This window comes from Rattus rattus, chromosome 8 (assembly GCF_011064425.1).
Source record: "Rattus rattus isolate New Zealand chromosome 8, Rrattus_CSIRO_v1, whole genome shotgun sequence".
Lineage (NCBI taxonomy): Eukaryota > Metazoa > Chordata > Mammalia > Rodentia > Muridae > Rattus > Rattus rattus.
In genome coordinates, this window is record NC_046161.1 from 113,851,484 (window position 1) to 113,867,077 (window position 15,594).

At 40.4% G+C, this 15,594-nt stretch overlaps 1 protein-coding gene across 1 annotated transcript in view; it reads left to right on the forward strand.

Moving 5' to 3' along the window:
* The first annotated feature begins 3,043 nt into the window (after window positions 1-3,043).
* The window catches only part of Topaz1 (testis and ovary specific PAZ domain containing 1), a 55,094-nt gene continuing 42,543 nt past the window's right edge, over window positions 3,044-15,594 (forward strand). Inside the window, exons 1-4 of the mRNA XM_032911269.1 lie at window positions 3,044-4,207; window positions 4,883-7,310; window positions 13,501-13,565; window positions 14,697-14,821. Of these exons, the coding sequence (XP_032767160.1) occupies window positions 3,991-4,207; window positions 4,883-7,310; window positions 13,501-13,565; window positions 14,697-14,821 (2,835 nt within the window). The 5' untranslated portion in view covers window positions 3,044-3,990. The remainder of the gene's footprint in view (window positions 4,208-4,882; window positions 7,311-13,500; window positions 13,566-14,696; window positions 14,822-15,594) is intronic.

Consider the following 15,594-nt stretch of genomic DNA (forward strand, 5'->3'; position numbering starts at 1 on the left):
GAGAATCTGAAGTCTTAGTTTGGGTTAGAAGTAAATTTTTGCCTGATGTTGATTTGCAAAAATGTGGTAAATATTACCTGGAGCTTCCTTTTCCCCTGTGTCCTCTCTTCTCTACTCTTTGAAGATTTCTATCAATATAGATTACTTTACCTTCCTTTTTTTCTATTATTTGGTTAGCCATCATGGGGCAGAGGGATTCTGAGTGGATGGCCATAAGGGCCAGCCTGTTGGAGTAGGAACAGCACGGGAGGAACAAGGCAGGTGATATCTCAGGATTATTGAAAGGGAAGTAGACAAAATAGCACAGAGGGTTGATATCTGTCCAGCTCTAGTGCTTCAAGACTTATTATAAATATAAAGGTTTTATGTCTTTTATTTGTGAACTAAATGATCAAAGGTTGGGTAGAAACCCCCAAATAATATTTACCACAACAAGTCTAGGACAAATAACTAAAAACAAGCAAAGTTGGGGCTGGAGAGATGGCTCAGCAGTTAAGAGCACAGACCGCTCTTCCAGAGGTCCTGAGTTCAATTCCCAGCAACCACACGGTGGCTCACAACCATCTGTAATGGGATCTGATGCCCCTCTTCTGGTGTGTCTGAAGACAGCTGCAGTGTACTCATATAAATAAAAAATAAATAAATCTTTAAAAACACAAGCAAAGTTTGTTTATGCAGATATCCTTTAAATAGATAGAATGGTCCTCAATACTTCATGGATCTGCAGAATATGACATTTAAAATGTTTCATATAAAAGCTTTTCGTAACATCTATCAGTTCTTGGCAGCACCCCTAATCTCCTCCAAAGATGATGGTCTCAGAACTCCCACCTGACACTTGCTTTAAATGTGACAGAAGGGGGTACCAGGTTATAAACTGCCCTTTTACCTCAATGGCTAACAGCACACTCTCAAGACCTTGGGCAAAAAGGACACTGGACAGTTGACTGCTCCACTTTGAAGAGACAAGGTGGGACAGTCCCCCTAAGTTCCTACTCCACAGGAAAGTCTGTCAAATCTTTTGGGCCTGGTGACTGAAGACTGATGCCCCATCAACCATGGAAAAACCTTGGGTGATGTTCAGGTAGCAGTAAGCCTCTGCCATCTTTAATAGACTTGGAAGCTGCTCGGTCAGCACTTCCTACTTACTCAGGTGATGGGATTCCTGATGGGTTTGAAAACTAGATTAATGAAAGATGTACCAGTTTAACAGCAGAAACCAGGGTTTCAGCGGCCTCCTCAGTTCTTGTAATGTGTAAAACTCAGTCTTCAAGCCTCACTTTCCTAGAGCTCCTACTACTAGGTGTAGACATAGACTACCTTATTAGCAGACTTGGGAAACAGGTTTCAAAGCAACTCCTTACTATTCCTTTATCTAAAGGAACTCGCTTTACAGTGACTCCTCCCGATAACCAACCACCTGTGTCTCATGTGACCTGACAGGAAAAGATGGTAAAGTTCCGTAAGGTCTCTCCAAGGATACTGAAGGAAATTTAAAATCTTGAGCTTGTGACTACAATATTAGCAGTACTGTACCAGAGCTATATAGTAAATGGTTTATCAGAACTCTATTGATTAATGTTAAAACTTGGACTTTTTGAAGTCTTAATACAACAGTAGCATATAGGAGGTGGAGTAACATATATAGTGAGGGGAAGAAATCTGAAGTATTTTTCATTTTTTAAATATACCTTAAATCATTTTTATCACCATTTAAGTTTTTATATAAGTATAAAAATACTTCTAATTGTACTAAAAGTATATAATATATATATATATATATCTCCAGACTTTTAGATAGAGGAAAGAAGTCCCCTTTCCATGGTTTATAGTGATATTAAAAACCAAGATCAAGCAAAGACCCCAAATGGCATAAACAGCCCACTTCTCCCTTACTCTGATGGCTCTCCCCTCAGAAGTTGCTCCTACCCCTCCCTGGCTCATCCAGGGAACTCCAATATTATTTCAATGTGACCTAAGTGAAAGCTATGTGTGGTGTTAGCTTATTTAAAAGGGCCTGTCTCACGTGTTAAGTGTGAAAATGTATTGTCTATTTCTCTCATCAGGTACATTTTATAACTACTGGTTCACAGCTTCAGTAAGAAGAGCAAACATATTTATGGATCAGGAGTATTGAAACAATAATGGAAACAACTTAAGTGTAAACGGAAATGAACTTCTTTGCAATAGGATGGGAAATCGGTTAAACTGTTAGAAAGAATTTGCATGTGTATGGACGATTATCTTGAGTTTCTGTTGCTTATCACTTACATAGCTGCTTAGATGGGAAAACAGAAAGAAAGTAAAAGCTCCCATTAATTCCCTGTGGTGGCTCAGGCCTGCGGTTCCAGCACTTGGGAGTCAGGCAGGAGAATCATCCTAGTTCAAAGCCAACCTGAGCTACACGGTAAGTTCCAGGGCTACAGAGTGAGATTCTGTCTCGAAGCAACAACAAAGCTCAATGAATTAGCAACAATTGGAAGTTACACGGTTTTCTGTAACGGTGAACATTGTCTGGAGGAAACACTTATTGTGCTAATTAAAAACAAAATTGTTTTTAACTTGTGTAAGCAATGAGGAAGTTGCTCCTACCTTGAATGTACCCTGTGAGCCGACCTGAAAATGGACTACTTCCTGGTACAGTTGGGCTATTCTCTTTCTTTCTTTCTTTCTTTCTTTCTTTCTTTCTTTCTTTCTTTCTTTCTTTCTTTTTTAATGCTGATTGTTGCAAAATATTTCACTGTCTCAGTGATTCTACAAGGTAATAGGCCGCAAGGTTAAACAGGCTAAACTGCTAAGGTCCAGTTTTGTATCAAATGCTTGCTTGTTTGGATGGGTGAGACACCTGCCGGATGCCTGCCTGAACCCAGACAGGATATGAGTTAATTTAGCTCACAAAACTATTACTTTACGGTTTTTTGCCTTTATAATCCTTAAGCTAACAATAACTGGGGGAACTCTGGTCCTGGCCAGTTTCTTTTTAATAAAAAGCCTCTAATTTACTAAAAATAAAACTTGAGTCAGACTGGTGAATCTCTGAAAGACCACCAGATCCACAATGTTTTCCACTGTAGAACACTTTTCTTCTACAAGCGACAAAACTGATTAAATATTCATGAACGGACACAGTAGACCGGGTCCAAAATAACACACAAGGTTAAACTCCATTCCAATCGTTAAGCAATGGAGGCTTGTGAAGGGTCAAGATGGGGCATACCAGGACCCTCTTTCAATGGAGAGGCATGGCCTGGCAACCTGGTCAAACTTGATTGAACTGATACAAGTATGGAGACATCAATAAAATTAGAAGCATGATGTTGTAGGTCAACTGTCTGAGAGCCAGAGCCACACTAACGGGAAAGGGAGCTTTAACAAAGAAAGTAGAGCCAAGTTGATTTGGTAAATCTGCATGCAAGGAATCCAGACGGGCAGCTAGACGCTTCTGCCCAACAACACCATAGAAGCAACTTTTACAGAAATAAATGATATTTTGCATGTCAGCAGCTAGGGTACCTCTGAGCTATCTGGATAAACGTGAAGGTAGGTATTAAGCCAAAGTGGGCTCCCGGGAGTGTAGGAGAGCAGTTAGAAGCCACTGGTAGACAACCATTGTCAGGGTGTTGAGGGGTGGCTGCTAAGAGAAGGAGCCCAGACACCTCCATAAGTCCAGGCCTGGAGGAGGGTGAGGAGACCCAAGGAGGCACCACCACAAACCTGTGCAGTGAGGCCCTGCCTGAGGTGAGATCCTGTCACCTCCGGATGCAGCCTGGGCCCTTCAAGGGAGCATGTGGACGGGCGGGCTGACCACGAGGCCCTCAGCCGGTTGCCCCAGCCGAGCCCAGGCCGTCCACTTCCGCTTCCTGTTGCGTCGGGTACAGGGTCCGAAGCCAGGCCAGGCCAGGGTGGGCAGTAGCCTGTGTCCTGCAGCGGGAGCAGCGGCCCTAGGGCGTCTGGGCTTTCCAGAGAGGCTGCGTGGGCGGCCACGGGCGGATGCGGCCGCCAACAACGCCCCCAGTCCCCACCACGGCGCCAGGGCGTCAAGGCGCCACCCGGGGCCTGAGAAAGCGAGGCCTTCGACTGACGCCAGAGCCAGTCGAGGGGGGAGGCTGCAGCCTGGAGGCCAGGGGGCGCGAGGAGGAGAGCAGGCAGAAGAGGAGGATGGTGGCCCAGGCTTCTGGGAGAGAAGAGACAGAAGGTGACAAGTTGGGTGAGACATCCGCGGTCTGGAAGGCAGCAAGCAGAGGGGTCAAGGGACCAGGGAGGCCTAGAGCAATGAAGAAGGCGGAGCTTCCTCTCATCCCAGAAGGCAGTAAGGAAACTGGTGGTCAACCCCGGACCCCCAAGCCTTTTTTCCCTCAGCTGCCTCTTTCTTTGCTCTACTCCTACCCTTTAGTTGTTTTTTGTGTGGTATTTATCAGTGCATTTGATGAGGAGAGGTAAGGTGGGAAGGATCTTTTTTTTAATAAGTGTATACCCATTTAGGAGCCTGTCATTATAATTACTGGTCGAAGGAATTAATAATACTAGTGGTTTGTCTTAACTAGGGTAAATGATGTTATAAAGATTTTTTTGTGCTGTTTTAGAATTTGTGGAGGTTTATTTCTAGTTCTTAATTAGATCTTAAGGCTGGCCAAGGCGACGCACACCCATAATCCGACAGAGTGGGAGGCTGAAGCAGGAGAATCTCAAGTTCGAGGTCAGCCTGTGTTGTGCAATGAACCCTGTTTAAACATTTTAAAACTTGATATGAAAGTCAGTTTGTATTTCTAAACAGCTCTTTGGGGAAATACAAATGGCTTCACAGCTTTTCTGTTAACTGGTATTGCTTCTTTCTGCCCAGTGTAAAAAAATGTCTTCCGGTATGTTTTCTTGTTTTGATCAGCCAAAGAGAATGGAAAAGTCACTGAAGCCCCAAGTGATGAACCACAGCCAGGGACTGACCTGGTAAGAAAGACATCAATAACCAATTCGGAATCTTTGCAAACAGTGGAGTGCAGTGAATTTCAAAGTATGGCTTTCTTACAGTCTTTGGCTAAGGAAGAATTGGTAGAAGGTATTAAGAGAAGAATTCAAATTAAAAAATGTAAAAGCTCAGAAAATCCACCTCTCAAAATAACTAAAAATGAGGCAACACAAAATATTATGGTTGAATCACAAGATGAACTGTTCAAGAATACACCGAAATATTCTTGTAACAGCTTATCACCCGGAGTAGAAAAAAATTGCAGTTTTGAATCACATGATTTCAGTTTCCTCCATTCTGAAGGTTGTAATAATAAAAACAGCCTTGAGGATGAGCCTCATGGTGTGTGTCTACATGCAGAAGAGAGCTCTTTGAAGTTAAAGAAAGAAAACCTTAGGAATCTTGCAGAGAAGGATGACACAAAAACTACTAAGTTCTTAAAAACTGAAAAAAATGTAATAGCCAGTAAGTTACTGCTTGAAGAAAGTCATTTATACCAAAATAAAAACAATGGCTTGACTTCTTGCCTTCAAAGTGAAAAGAACAAATATTCAGTAGAGGAGAACAACACTGGGAGAAAACACAGGAAAAAGATGAAGTTATCTGAAAAAGAAGAAAAAGGTATCGATCTTACTTTGTCTAATGTGTGTAACAATTCTGAGTTGGTGCTACAAGAAAACCAAATAGGTATGGAAGGGAAAGAAACAGAGACCTTAGAACATAAAAAAAGTTTTCTAAAAGCTTTAAGAAAAATGAACCATAATACACTCCCTCCAGTGGACCATTTATGTCTCCCAGAAACAGTAGGGAAAACAAGTTGTAGACATTCCACAAATGCTGTGCTTCAGAAAACCCTTGAATCAAGTTTGAAAGAGGATACAAAAAATGCTTCAGAGACCTTAGGATGCAGAAGGCTGCAGCCAGAAGAATACTTTAAATCAATGACAAGCTCTACGGTGAAATCCCCTAGTGACAGCCATCCTATGGGAAAGAGATCTCCACGGGGAGATTTGAAAACTGACACTGAAGAGTCAAAGGTTAGCTGTCGTAGAATAATACCAATGACTGGTAAAAGGGTTTGGCCTCTTTATTCTTGTGCTAGAATATCTGCCGAGTGTTGGAAGAAGACGTCCTTGTCAGATTTAAATGACTCACTTCCAGGGTCTCTGGGAAATGTTAGGCAACATGATTTTCTAACGCACCAAACGAACCAGACTCACTTACCTGACTCCAAACGGTTACAACCATCCTTAATAGAAAGAACCATCGAGCCCTCGAGTAAAGAAGTGTATGATTCTGAGTTAAGTAGCTTATCTTCAGTTTCTTCAGTAGAACCTACTTTGTTGGATATAAAGGAAGCTATACCCCATGATAAGAAGACAAAGTTAGAGGAACCCAGCCGAAATGGGACAGAAGTAGTTTCTAGTGCTACCGAAGACATCCAGTTAAGTAATATAACTCAAATCTTAACAGGAAACAAGAAAAAGAAAGGGAATTTATCAAAACTTAATTTAACAGTGGCACCCCAAGAGAGCCAGGAAGCAAATAACTGTGCAAATAAAACTGTTCATCGAAAAGCTTGTATTACTAAGCAAACACTTGTGGCTCCGGACTTGGTTAAAATATTAAACACAGGACGGCTGACTAATTTTAAAATCCCTTTGCTGAAGAACAAGACAGGAAAAAGAGGAGAAGTAAGTGCCAGGTCATCTGAAAGAGAGGCTTATAGTCCCCTAGAGCTACTTGACAGTTTATCTGGAGTAGAGGCAAAACAAAATAGGAATAAGGAAAATATCTGTACAACTTCAGGACCTCAGTCTTTGAATATACATAGTGTAACTCCTGGGCAAACCAGTTCTCATTCGTTCTACAGTAAGAATTCCTGCACTTCTCCAAGCTTTACAAAGAAAGGTTATGATAATAAAACATGCAATCACATCTCTGAAACAGGAAATACTATTTCGAATAAGGAATCTCTCTCTATTAAAATTGAAAATAATACTTTTTCTTGTGATCTTGGGTATATGGAGCAAAGTTCCTTCTGCTCTAAGAAACAAGAAGCATTTGTGCCAATTTCCTCTGAAATTAGTGGTAGGAAAATGACTAAAAGCATTTCAGAACTCAAATTGGGGTTTCCAGATATTCTTAAAGCATATGAAGATGATGTCCTCTTGATTGATGTAATTCAAGATGACCCAGAGCTCTTTGGAATCTCCAGTGAAGGGGATCTCTCCTTTGCTTCAGAAGTCTCCAAGATAAGCCAGGAGCCCAGAGTATCTGAAGAGCACCCATCAGCAGACTTTAAGCACAGGCACCTTCCAGGGAAAAAAGAACCAGGCGATTTGAGGTATGCATGTTCAGGAATGCCTTTGGCTCAGATGATTGTTGGGTTTCAAAGCACTCTTTGGTGTTGACATACCATTTTTAATAGTTATTTATTTAAATACAGCATATTACTGCTAATACCTAGAAATGCTATGCTAAAGTTAAATATTTCTTGAAACATATAGAGCAGATTAGCTTTTAAACTCAAAATAATTTATAAAGTGACTTCATCAGTTGAGTTTTTTTTCATTAGAAATATGTATGTAAACTCATTTTAGCCAGTTTACTGATGAATTGGCCCAGTTGCTATGGATTTCTTGTTAGATTTTTTTTAAAAAAAAATCTTTTAGGAAACAGAGAAGCCTTGAAATTTATTTGAAATAAGACTTGCAAATAGACTCAAAAGTTAAATTAATTATCAGAAGAAAATGGTGTGTTTTCCACTTGACTTCTAAGATAACCATTTTAACTCATCACTGTCCTGATAGCACTCATTTCTTTGGAGCAACTGTGTTGTACTAGTAATGACTTCGTGCTCAGGAGGATGGCCTATTCTGGCTGGTACAGAACCTGTGTAATATCACACTGGACTACGTTTGTATAATTCTTTAGGCTCTGGGTTATATTTCCATACTTTGTTTAAACACTGGAATTTTTCATGAATAGATGAAAAAGTAATATGACCACACTCAAGTGGTCATATTCAGTGATACATGGCTTAAATCTCTAGTATGTATAACTGCTTTTGGGTTACTGTACCCTTCCAATATTCTTAGTGCTTTGGGAACGAGTAATTTATCAGCAAATTGAATGTTCTCTACTTTACTATGTAAAGAATTGACTCTAAAACATGCCCATTTTAGAGACGAGAATAATGATGGTAAACTGTCATTTGTCCAAGGTCACCTGCTAGTAAAAGAGACTGGGCTTGAATCCAGACTTATCTAAATTCTAAAACTAGTGTTTAAGATCTTTACCTTTATAGCCTGTCCTATGTTTCATAATTTATCATTACCAATGAAGAGCTGTGTAATTTTGTACACAAATTTAATACTGTGAAAAGAGAAAGAATTTCCATCAGGATTGTGAGGCCTGAATCAAAGAACAAATGGGAGGTATTTCAGCATAGCATGGATAAGCATCAAAGGCTTGTGTTGACATTCTCACCTTTGTAACAAATGTGTGAAACAGTTAAAAAAAAGTTTGAGAGGTTTCAGTTTGTAGCTTTGAGCCTGAGGAGGCAGACTCTTAGGTTGATAGGAGCATGTGGGAGAGGACATAGCTTACCTTTTGGTAGCCAGGAAGCAGAGAGAGGAGTTCAGGACATGATACGGACTTCAAGGTAACTGAGAAAAGGGTAAAGTGCTTATTATATAAACATGAGGACCTGAGTTTGGATCCCTACAGCCACATTAAAGCAAAGAAACAAACAAAAACAAACAAATAAGAACACCCCAGGTGCTGAAGTACATGTCTATCACGCACACACTGAAGGTGCAGAGACAGGGTAACCCATGGAGTTCACTTCCCAGTCAGTCTAGCTGAATTGGTGAGCTCCAGGTTCAGTAAGAGACCTTATGTTCGAAAATAAAGTGGAGAGCTTGAGAAGACACTGAAGAAAGCACCACCATTGACCTCTGGAATTCTCACATGTTCACACACAGGGAAGGCATAGACACCAAGGACACACACCTTGATGACCTTCCTCCTCCATCTAAGATCCACCTTCAAGTTTTCTACCACCTCCCAGTAACGTTGAGTCCATCCGTGGATTAACCCATTGGTTAGGTCAACCCTCAACATCAAGTTACTTCCCCATGATTAGATCCACACAAGCCTTTGAAGTGTCACTTCACAGTCCACTCATAATAGGGCTCAGTAAGAGATAGTAAAGACCTTTTGAAAATATGCTATTCCATGATTCATTTGAAGAATACAAAGGAAAATTAAAACAAGTCCTATATTTAAAAATAACATCTTGGAGTTGCACAGGAATCTCAGCAGTTAAGAACACTGCTCTTCTGAAGGACTCAGGTTTGGTACCCGATACCCAGCAGTCACATGGTAACTCGTAGCCATCTCTATGTATATCCAGTTCTGGAACACACAAAGCCCTCTTTTGGTCTTATAGGCATGCATATAGTACACAGACATACATGTAGGCAAAACACCCATGCACATAAAATAGCAAATATCTTTAATGTCTAGGAGATGTAGATCAACATTGTAAACTAAAGTGTAGGACATTTTCTTTTGTTTATTTGATTTGTGCATATGGTGCTAGGTACTCAAATGCTAAGCAAACTTTCTATCAGTGAGTCATACCCCAACCCTCAAATTTTTCTCTGGTACTTTTCTAACTTCTTTAGACTTGATCTGTCCTCAGATAAAGAGCACCAGTTACACTTTATCCACTCTTTGCCTTCCATATCTGCTTCCAAAATTTCTGTTACTAAATAAAGTTAATTTTTTTCTTCAGTAGCTTAATAATTCTATTTCTGTTCTGCACTGAAAATATGTTGCCCATTCATCTACAGTGCTAAACTAAACCTTAAAAGAGAAAGAGAAGCCACCATACCCAGAGGATCTGCCAGTGGTTGCACAGAAGGTTAAGTTCTAGAACTAAACAGTGCCTAAACTATGGCTGTATGTTTCAGCTCTGTTCCTTTTTCCTTTCAATTACTAACTCATGTGCTTCTTTTCCTGCTATGAGAATCGCACTCTGAACTGCCTCTTACTGGTAAAGCAAGAGGCACAAGGCTGAGTGCACCTCCTGATTGGATGATTAGTATTCTCAGGCATGGTTGGGGTGTTGTGGTGAGATGTTTATATTTTGATAGGTTTCTTATTTTTGGCAGTCTCCACGGTGAAAGTGCCCTTATTAAAATCCAGAGTATCAAATGCTTATGAGAATTAATTCCCCAAAGCCTACAGTGATGGGCTTGCAACTGGTTATAATGGTTAAAATTGGTAAAACTTTTGAACAATAATTGGAAGTGATTTGAGGGTGTTTGTGGTAATGCAGGATGGTTACTCTGTTCTAGCACGGGTGCTCAAATGTTAGTTGAATGGTTGGTGCCCTAAGATGGAATTTTAAGACTGATATTTAAAGGAATTTCTCTGTTGCTAGGAATGGAGAGAGTTGAAAGTGGCTGAAACAAAGTTCTAAATACTAAGAAAAACAGAAGTAGGAGTTAGCAGGAATAAGGCATCCTGCAAGAGTAAAATTATTGGTCTATAAATTCTGGATTGTTTCTGACTTGGCAAGAGAAGAGGAATTTGTCGATACAAAGGGAAAGATGGATGTGAGCATAATTGTCAGGAAAAGTGACTTTCCTCAGTCACTTAGTCATTTAGTAACTTTTCCTTAGTCACTTAGTAACTTAGTAACTTTTCCTTAGTCACTTAGAACAGGCAGCTAGGACATCCTGCATATTTGCAGAGCACTCGTGCTACCTAGTTGTTAGGACACCACTTTGTGGGAATATTGCTCATTTCTCTTTCTCCTGCTTTACCACTCGACTTCTCAAGAGTAGGAAATGTCCATGTTTTATTTATCTTTATAAACCCAGCACCTCATGTAGTAGGGAAACCCAGTACTTCATATAGTGAGGGAAAGAAGACCGACTTAAAGTTTCAGTTTTGGGAGTCTGGGAAGATGGCTCAGTGGGTAAGAGTGCTTTCTGCCAAGCGTGAGGGCCCGAGTTGGAATTCCTTGTATCTGCATGGAAACAAGGACCTGTAGCCGCAATACAGGTGGTGGAGACAGGAGGATCTCTGGGGCATATTAGCCAACCAACTTAACCAATAACCAGTGACCTCCAAGTTGAGTGAGAGAACCTCTCTCAAGAGAATAAAGCAGAGAGTGGTAAGACCCCAATACCTGACATCTCCCTGTGGCTTTATATGTTCATTAATAATAATAATAATAATAATAATAATAATAATAATAATAATAATAATAATAATAATAAAAAAAATTTCAGTTTCTATATGAGAATATTGCAAACTAATTCTGAACAAACTACATTGGTGTGTGTGTGTGTGTGTGTGTGTGTGTGTGTGTGTGTAAAGGATTCTTTTCTAAGGCAAACCAACACTGAAGGATGCTGGGAAACAAGGTTTAATGAGTGGATAGTGTTATGTTGAGACTGATAAGTTAGATAATGAAAATTTGAGTTCTATCATATAGAATCAATGATGATACTGAGTAGGGAATCAGCTTATACCATCTATACCACTTAAACTTAAATCCATAAGGAACTATAATAGATTCTGGAGCTGATTAGTGGATACAAACTTATCCCTAGGAGGGAGATACCTAGGACCACACATAGAAAATAAAGGTCTATGGGCTGTAGATGGCTCAACAGTTAATAGTCCTAGTTGCTCTTCCAGAGTACCTAGATTCTGTTACTAACACACACACATCAGTTCCCAGCACCCACACCCACCAGCTCACAACCACCTGTAGCTCTAATTCAAGGTATCAGATGTCCTCTTCTAGCCTCTGCAGGCACCTGCCTGTGCAGGGCAGGCATGTGCCCAAACATAAATAAAAATAAGTTTTAAAGAAAAGCAAGGCACATCTCCTGCCTGCTCCTGCTAGAGCATGAGGCAAAGTATAGTGGGCTGCAGTGGACAATTCAAGGCAGCCCCGCAGCCCCATACCTGGGATTAAAACAAAAGCATGCTCTTATGATATCTCTGTGTTGTGTTTTTAAAGATTTATTTATTTATGTATATGAGTACACCATTGCTCTCTTCAAACACACCAGAAGAGTGCATTGGATCCCATTACAGATGGTTGTGAGCCACCATATGGGTGCTGGGAATTGAACTGAGGACCTCTGAAAGAGCAGCCAGTGCTCTTAACTGTTGAGCCATCTCTCCTGCCCATATTTCTGTGTTTTTTTAAAGAAACTGAAATTCCAAAATTCTCACTACACTGTATACGTGCTGTACCTACCATAAGTGGGTAAGTAGAAATTATGGAAATATCACTTAGTTATCTCCCTCATTCTGTTATCTCATTATCTTGTGACTATCTCCATTCTCACCCTTACTATTCATCTGTCATCTGGATTATTGTGGTAAGATCCCAGTTAATACTCTTGAACTCCCATAGAATATTCTAAGCTAGAAATCAGTCTATCATTCACTGTTCAGTGTGCCTCACTAACTTTCAGCTGCCAGAAGATAGAGTCACTTTTAAGGCATTTGGTGGGTCTGTAGTCTCCTTTGTTTCACAGCTGAGGTCTTGGAGGATAAAATAGTGTTTGTTTTATGTGCTCTCATGTAGTAAGCTTATCTGAATTTTAGAAATGGAAGTGTTTATCCGTATCGGTGAGTGCCTACCACATGTGTTTTTTCACTCATTAAGCTGTTAGAGGTAAGAATATGTCATTTAAGCCTCACAGTAACCTCATAAACAAGTGTTACTCTCATACTTGATGTAATTAGATGAAAAACGTTTAGAAGAAACAGGAACCCAGAGTAGTCCAACTCTGACATCCAGAGCCTTAAATACAAGCTTTACTAAGGAGCAATAACAAGCAGGGCCAAAAAAAAAAAAAAAAAAAAAAAAAAAAAAAAAAAAGAAAAGAAAAAAAAAAAAAAAACCAACAAACCTCAAAATCAACTCATCAGCTCAAGCTTTCTTGGGTTTTCGTTGTTGTTGTTGTTTGGTTGGTTTGGTTTGGTTTGGTTTGGTTTGGTTTTTTGAGACAGGCTTTTTCTGTGTAGCTCTGGCTGTCCTGAAACTCATTTTGTAGACCAGGCTGGCCTCAAACTCACAGAGATCCACCTCCTTTGCCTCCCAAGTGCTGGGATTAAGTCACTTGGCAAGCTGTCCTGTTTTCACACTAGGAACAAGCTGTGCATGCACACGCTCTAGCGTAGACGCTAAGCGTTCTTGCACTGGTGCAGCCCTTTACAGTTTTCTAAATGCCTCCTCTATCCGTTAGGTCCTTCCTGAGAAGCGCAGTCAGGATGATAGCACTCTAGCCATGGCCACACACTTTGGAGTAAACGGCCCAGTGAGAACCCAGGACAGATGTGCTGGGCTCTGAACCCCACTGCAGTCACTCCTTTGTCCTGGAGAACCTGGTGGCTTAGCCAACCTCAGAAGCAAATGTTACCCACACAATGCTGCATGATTGAATAGTTCTGCTGGAATCTGGTACAGTGTTTGAGTTCTGTTTGCTTTATAGTAAAGAAGTTGCCTTGCTGGACCCTGGATTGCTGAAATTGGAAATCTGTCCTTCCTTGTCAGCAGGTAAAATTTGATACTTGAAGAATATAAAGTATTGAAATATCTGTATATCTGTATTCAGGCCACTCACTGAATTCATTGGAATGGGAAGCTTTTTGCTTAGCATCTGCTAAACTAATGTCAGAGTTTGTCAATTTTCTTCCATTTTAACTGATAAGTTGGCAAATCACATTTTGAGATATGTTCTATTTTAATTATTCAATGTATAACTTTGTTATGCATTCTTTACAAGATGGATAGTTGATCTCGAGTCACTTTGAAATTGAATTAATATGTTTAACTTTATCATTCTTGAACTGGTCATTTAAAGTCACAACTAACACCTAATCATAATTTTAGATGACAGAGCAACAGTGTTGAACTTAACTTTGGCTTTCAAGTTTAACACTATTTTTAGAAGCAGCAGGATGGATTAGTAGGTGAAGGGACTTGCTGCCTAGCCTTGCAAGGTGCCATCTGATTTCCACAGCTGAACCATGACTGCAAGTGCACAGTAAAACATAAATTATGTGATGTGAATGCCTTTAATCTCAGTGCCCAGGAGGCAGAGGCAGGTGGATCTCTGTGAGTTTAAGGCCAGCCTGGTCCACATAGTGAGTTCCAGGCCAGGCAGAGCAGAGTTACATAGTGAGACCCAGTTTCAAAAATAGATAGATAGATAGATAGATAGATAGATAGATGATAGATAGATAGATAGATAGATAGATAGATAGATAGATAGATAGATAGATAGATAGATAGATGTGTGTATGTATGTATGTATGTATGTATGTGTGTATGTATGTCAGGGTTGAGTGAGCAAGCGAGCTTGAGATGGGACCCTACTATAATCCTGACTGGCCTGGAACTCACAGAGCTTCGGCCTCCACGTGCTAATTTTAAAGGCATGCACCAACAAAAATACTTTTAAATGACTGGGACATAAGAACGGTTCTCACACATCACATTGTCAAGTATTTTTATACCATATAATGTAATTATTTTGGTAGTAACTGGGGAATTACATAATTTGCTGAAGTTCTAACGTGGTATTTGTCATGTTAGGACTTGAGTACTTCTGAATTCTGGGATTTATGGAATGGTCTTTGGTTGTTTCATTTAAATTTTATGTGGTTGAATGTTGTTTCTCTTCAGCAAAGGAGCCTCAGCATGATCCTAAAGGGGCAGCCATCTCCTTAGAAGCTACTGAGGAGACTGTTATAAGTGAAAACCTAGAAGACCTCAGTGAACAAGCACGAGCTTCAGACTCAGACACAAAGGTACCAGAGAAGCTTTTGTATGACCCCACATCTTGGTCTTAGGTAGTAGTAATGCAGAAGCCCATTTCAACAGTGCTGTGAGAGACAGATGAATTCTTACTGAGTAGGACTGCCACATCACTGGCCAGCTGACAGGTATCTTGGTGGTCTATGTAAACACAATATAAATAGGAATTTCTGAGAAGTAGAATGTGCTGTGTAATTGTATGAGCTTCGTAAAGTTACCATAAACTTACATGATCTTCCCTGAAATTTTTGAGTGTAGTAGCACCTGTGGGCCATGAATGTGAGCATCAGTCACATATCCACCGATGGAGAAGCTTAACTTGACATAGAAACATACTGCTTACACCTCATAAGGAGGCAAATCTTGGATATCAGACAAGAAAAGTTCTGCCAGAGAACGTTGGTGATTCTCTGACCCTTTTACACAGTATGCTGGATTCCTCAGCTGCTGTTTCGTGCTCTTTCCCCTTGAATTGCTCTTCACTCACCTGCACAGCTAGCAACCTTGTTTGCTCTGTCACCAAGAACTGAAGTAATGGAAGAACACTGAGTTCTCACCAGTACATTAGGCTGCCTGCCTGAACCCTGGAACTCGCGCTTCTCTTGTGCAGGCATCAGCTCTCTGGTGTCGTCCCCACTGCTGATAAATCTGTGTCTCCATCTTCACATTCATCCCCTGCTTTCTTTGCAGCTTTTCTCACGTGGTTTTTCAGAATGAATATTTGGTTCACTTTACTCTGCTTTTGTCTGCCACCTCCCAGGTTTTG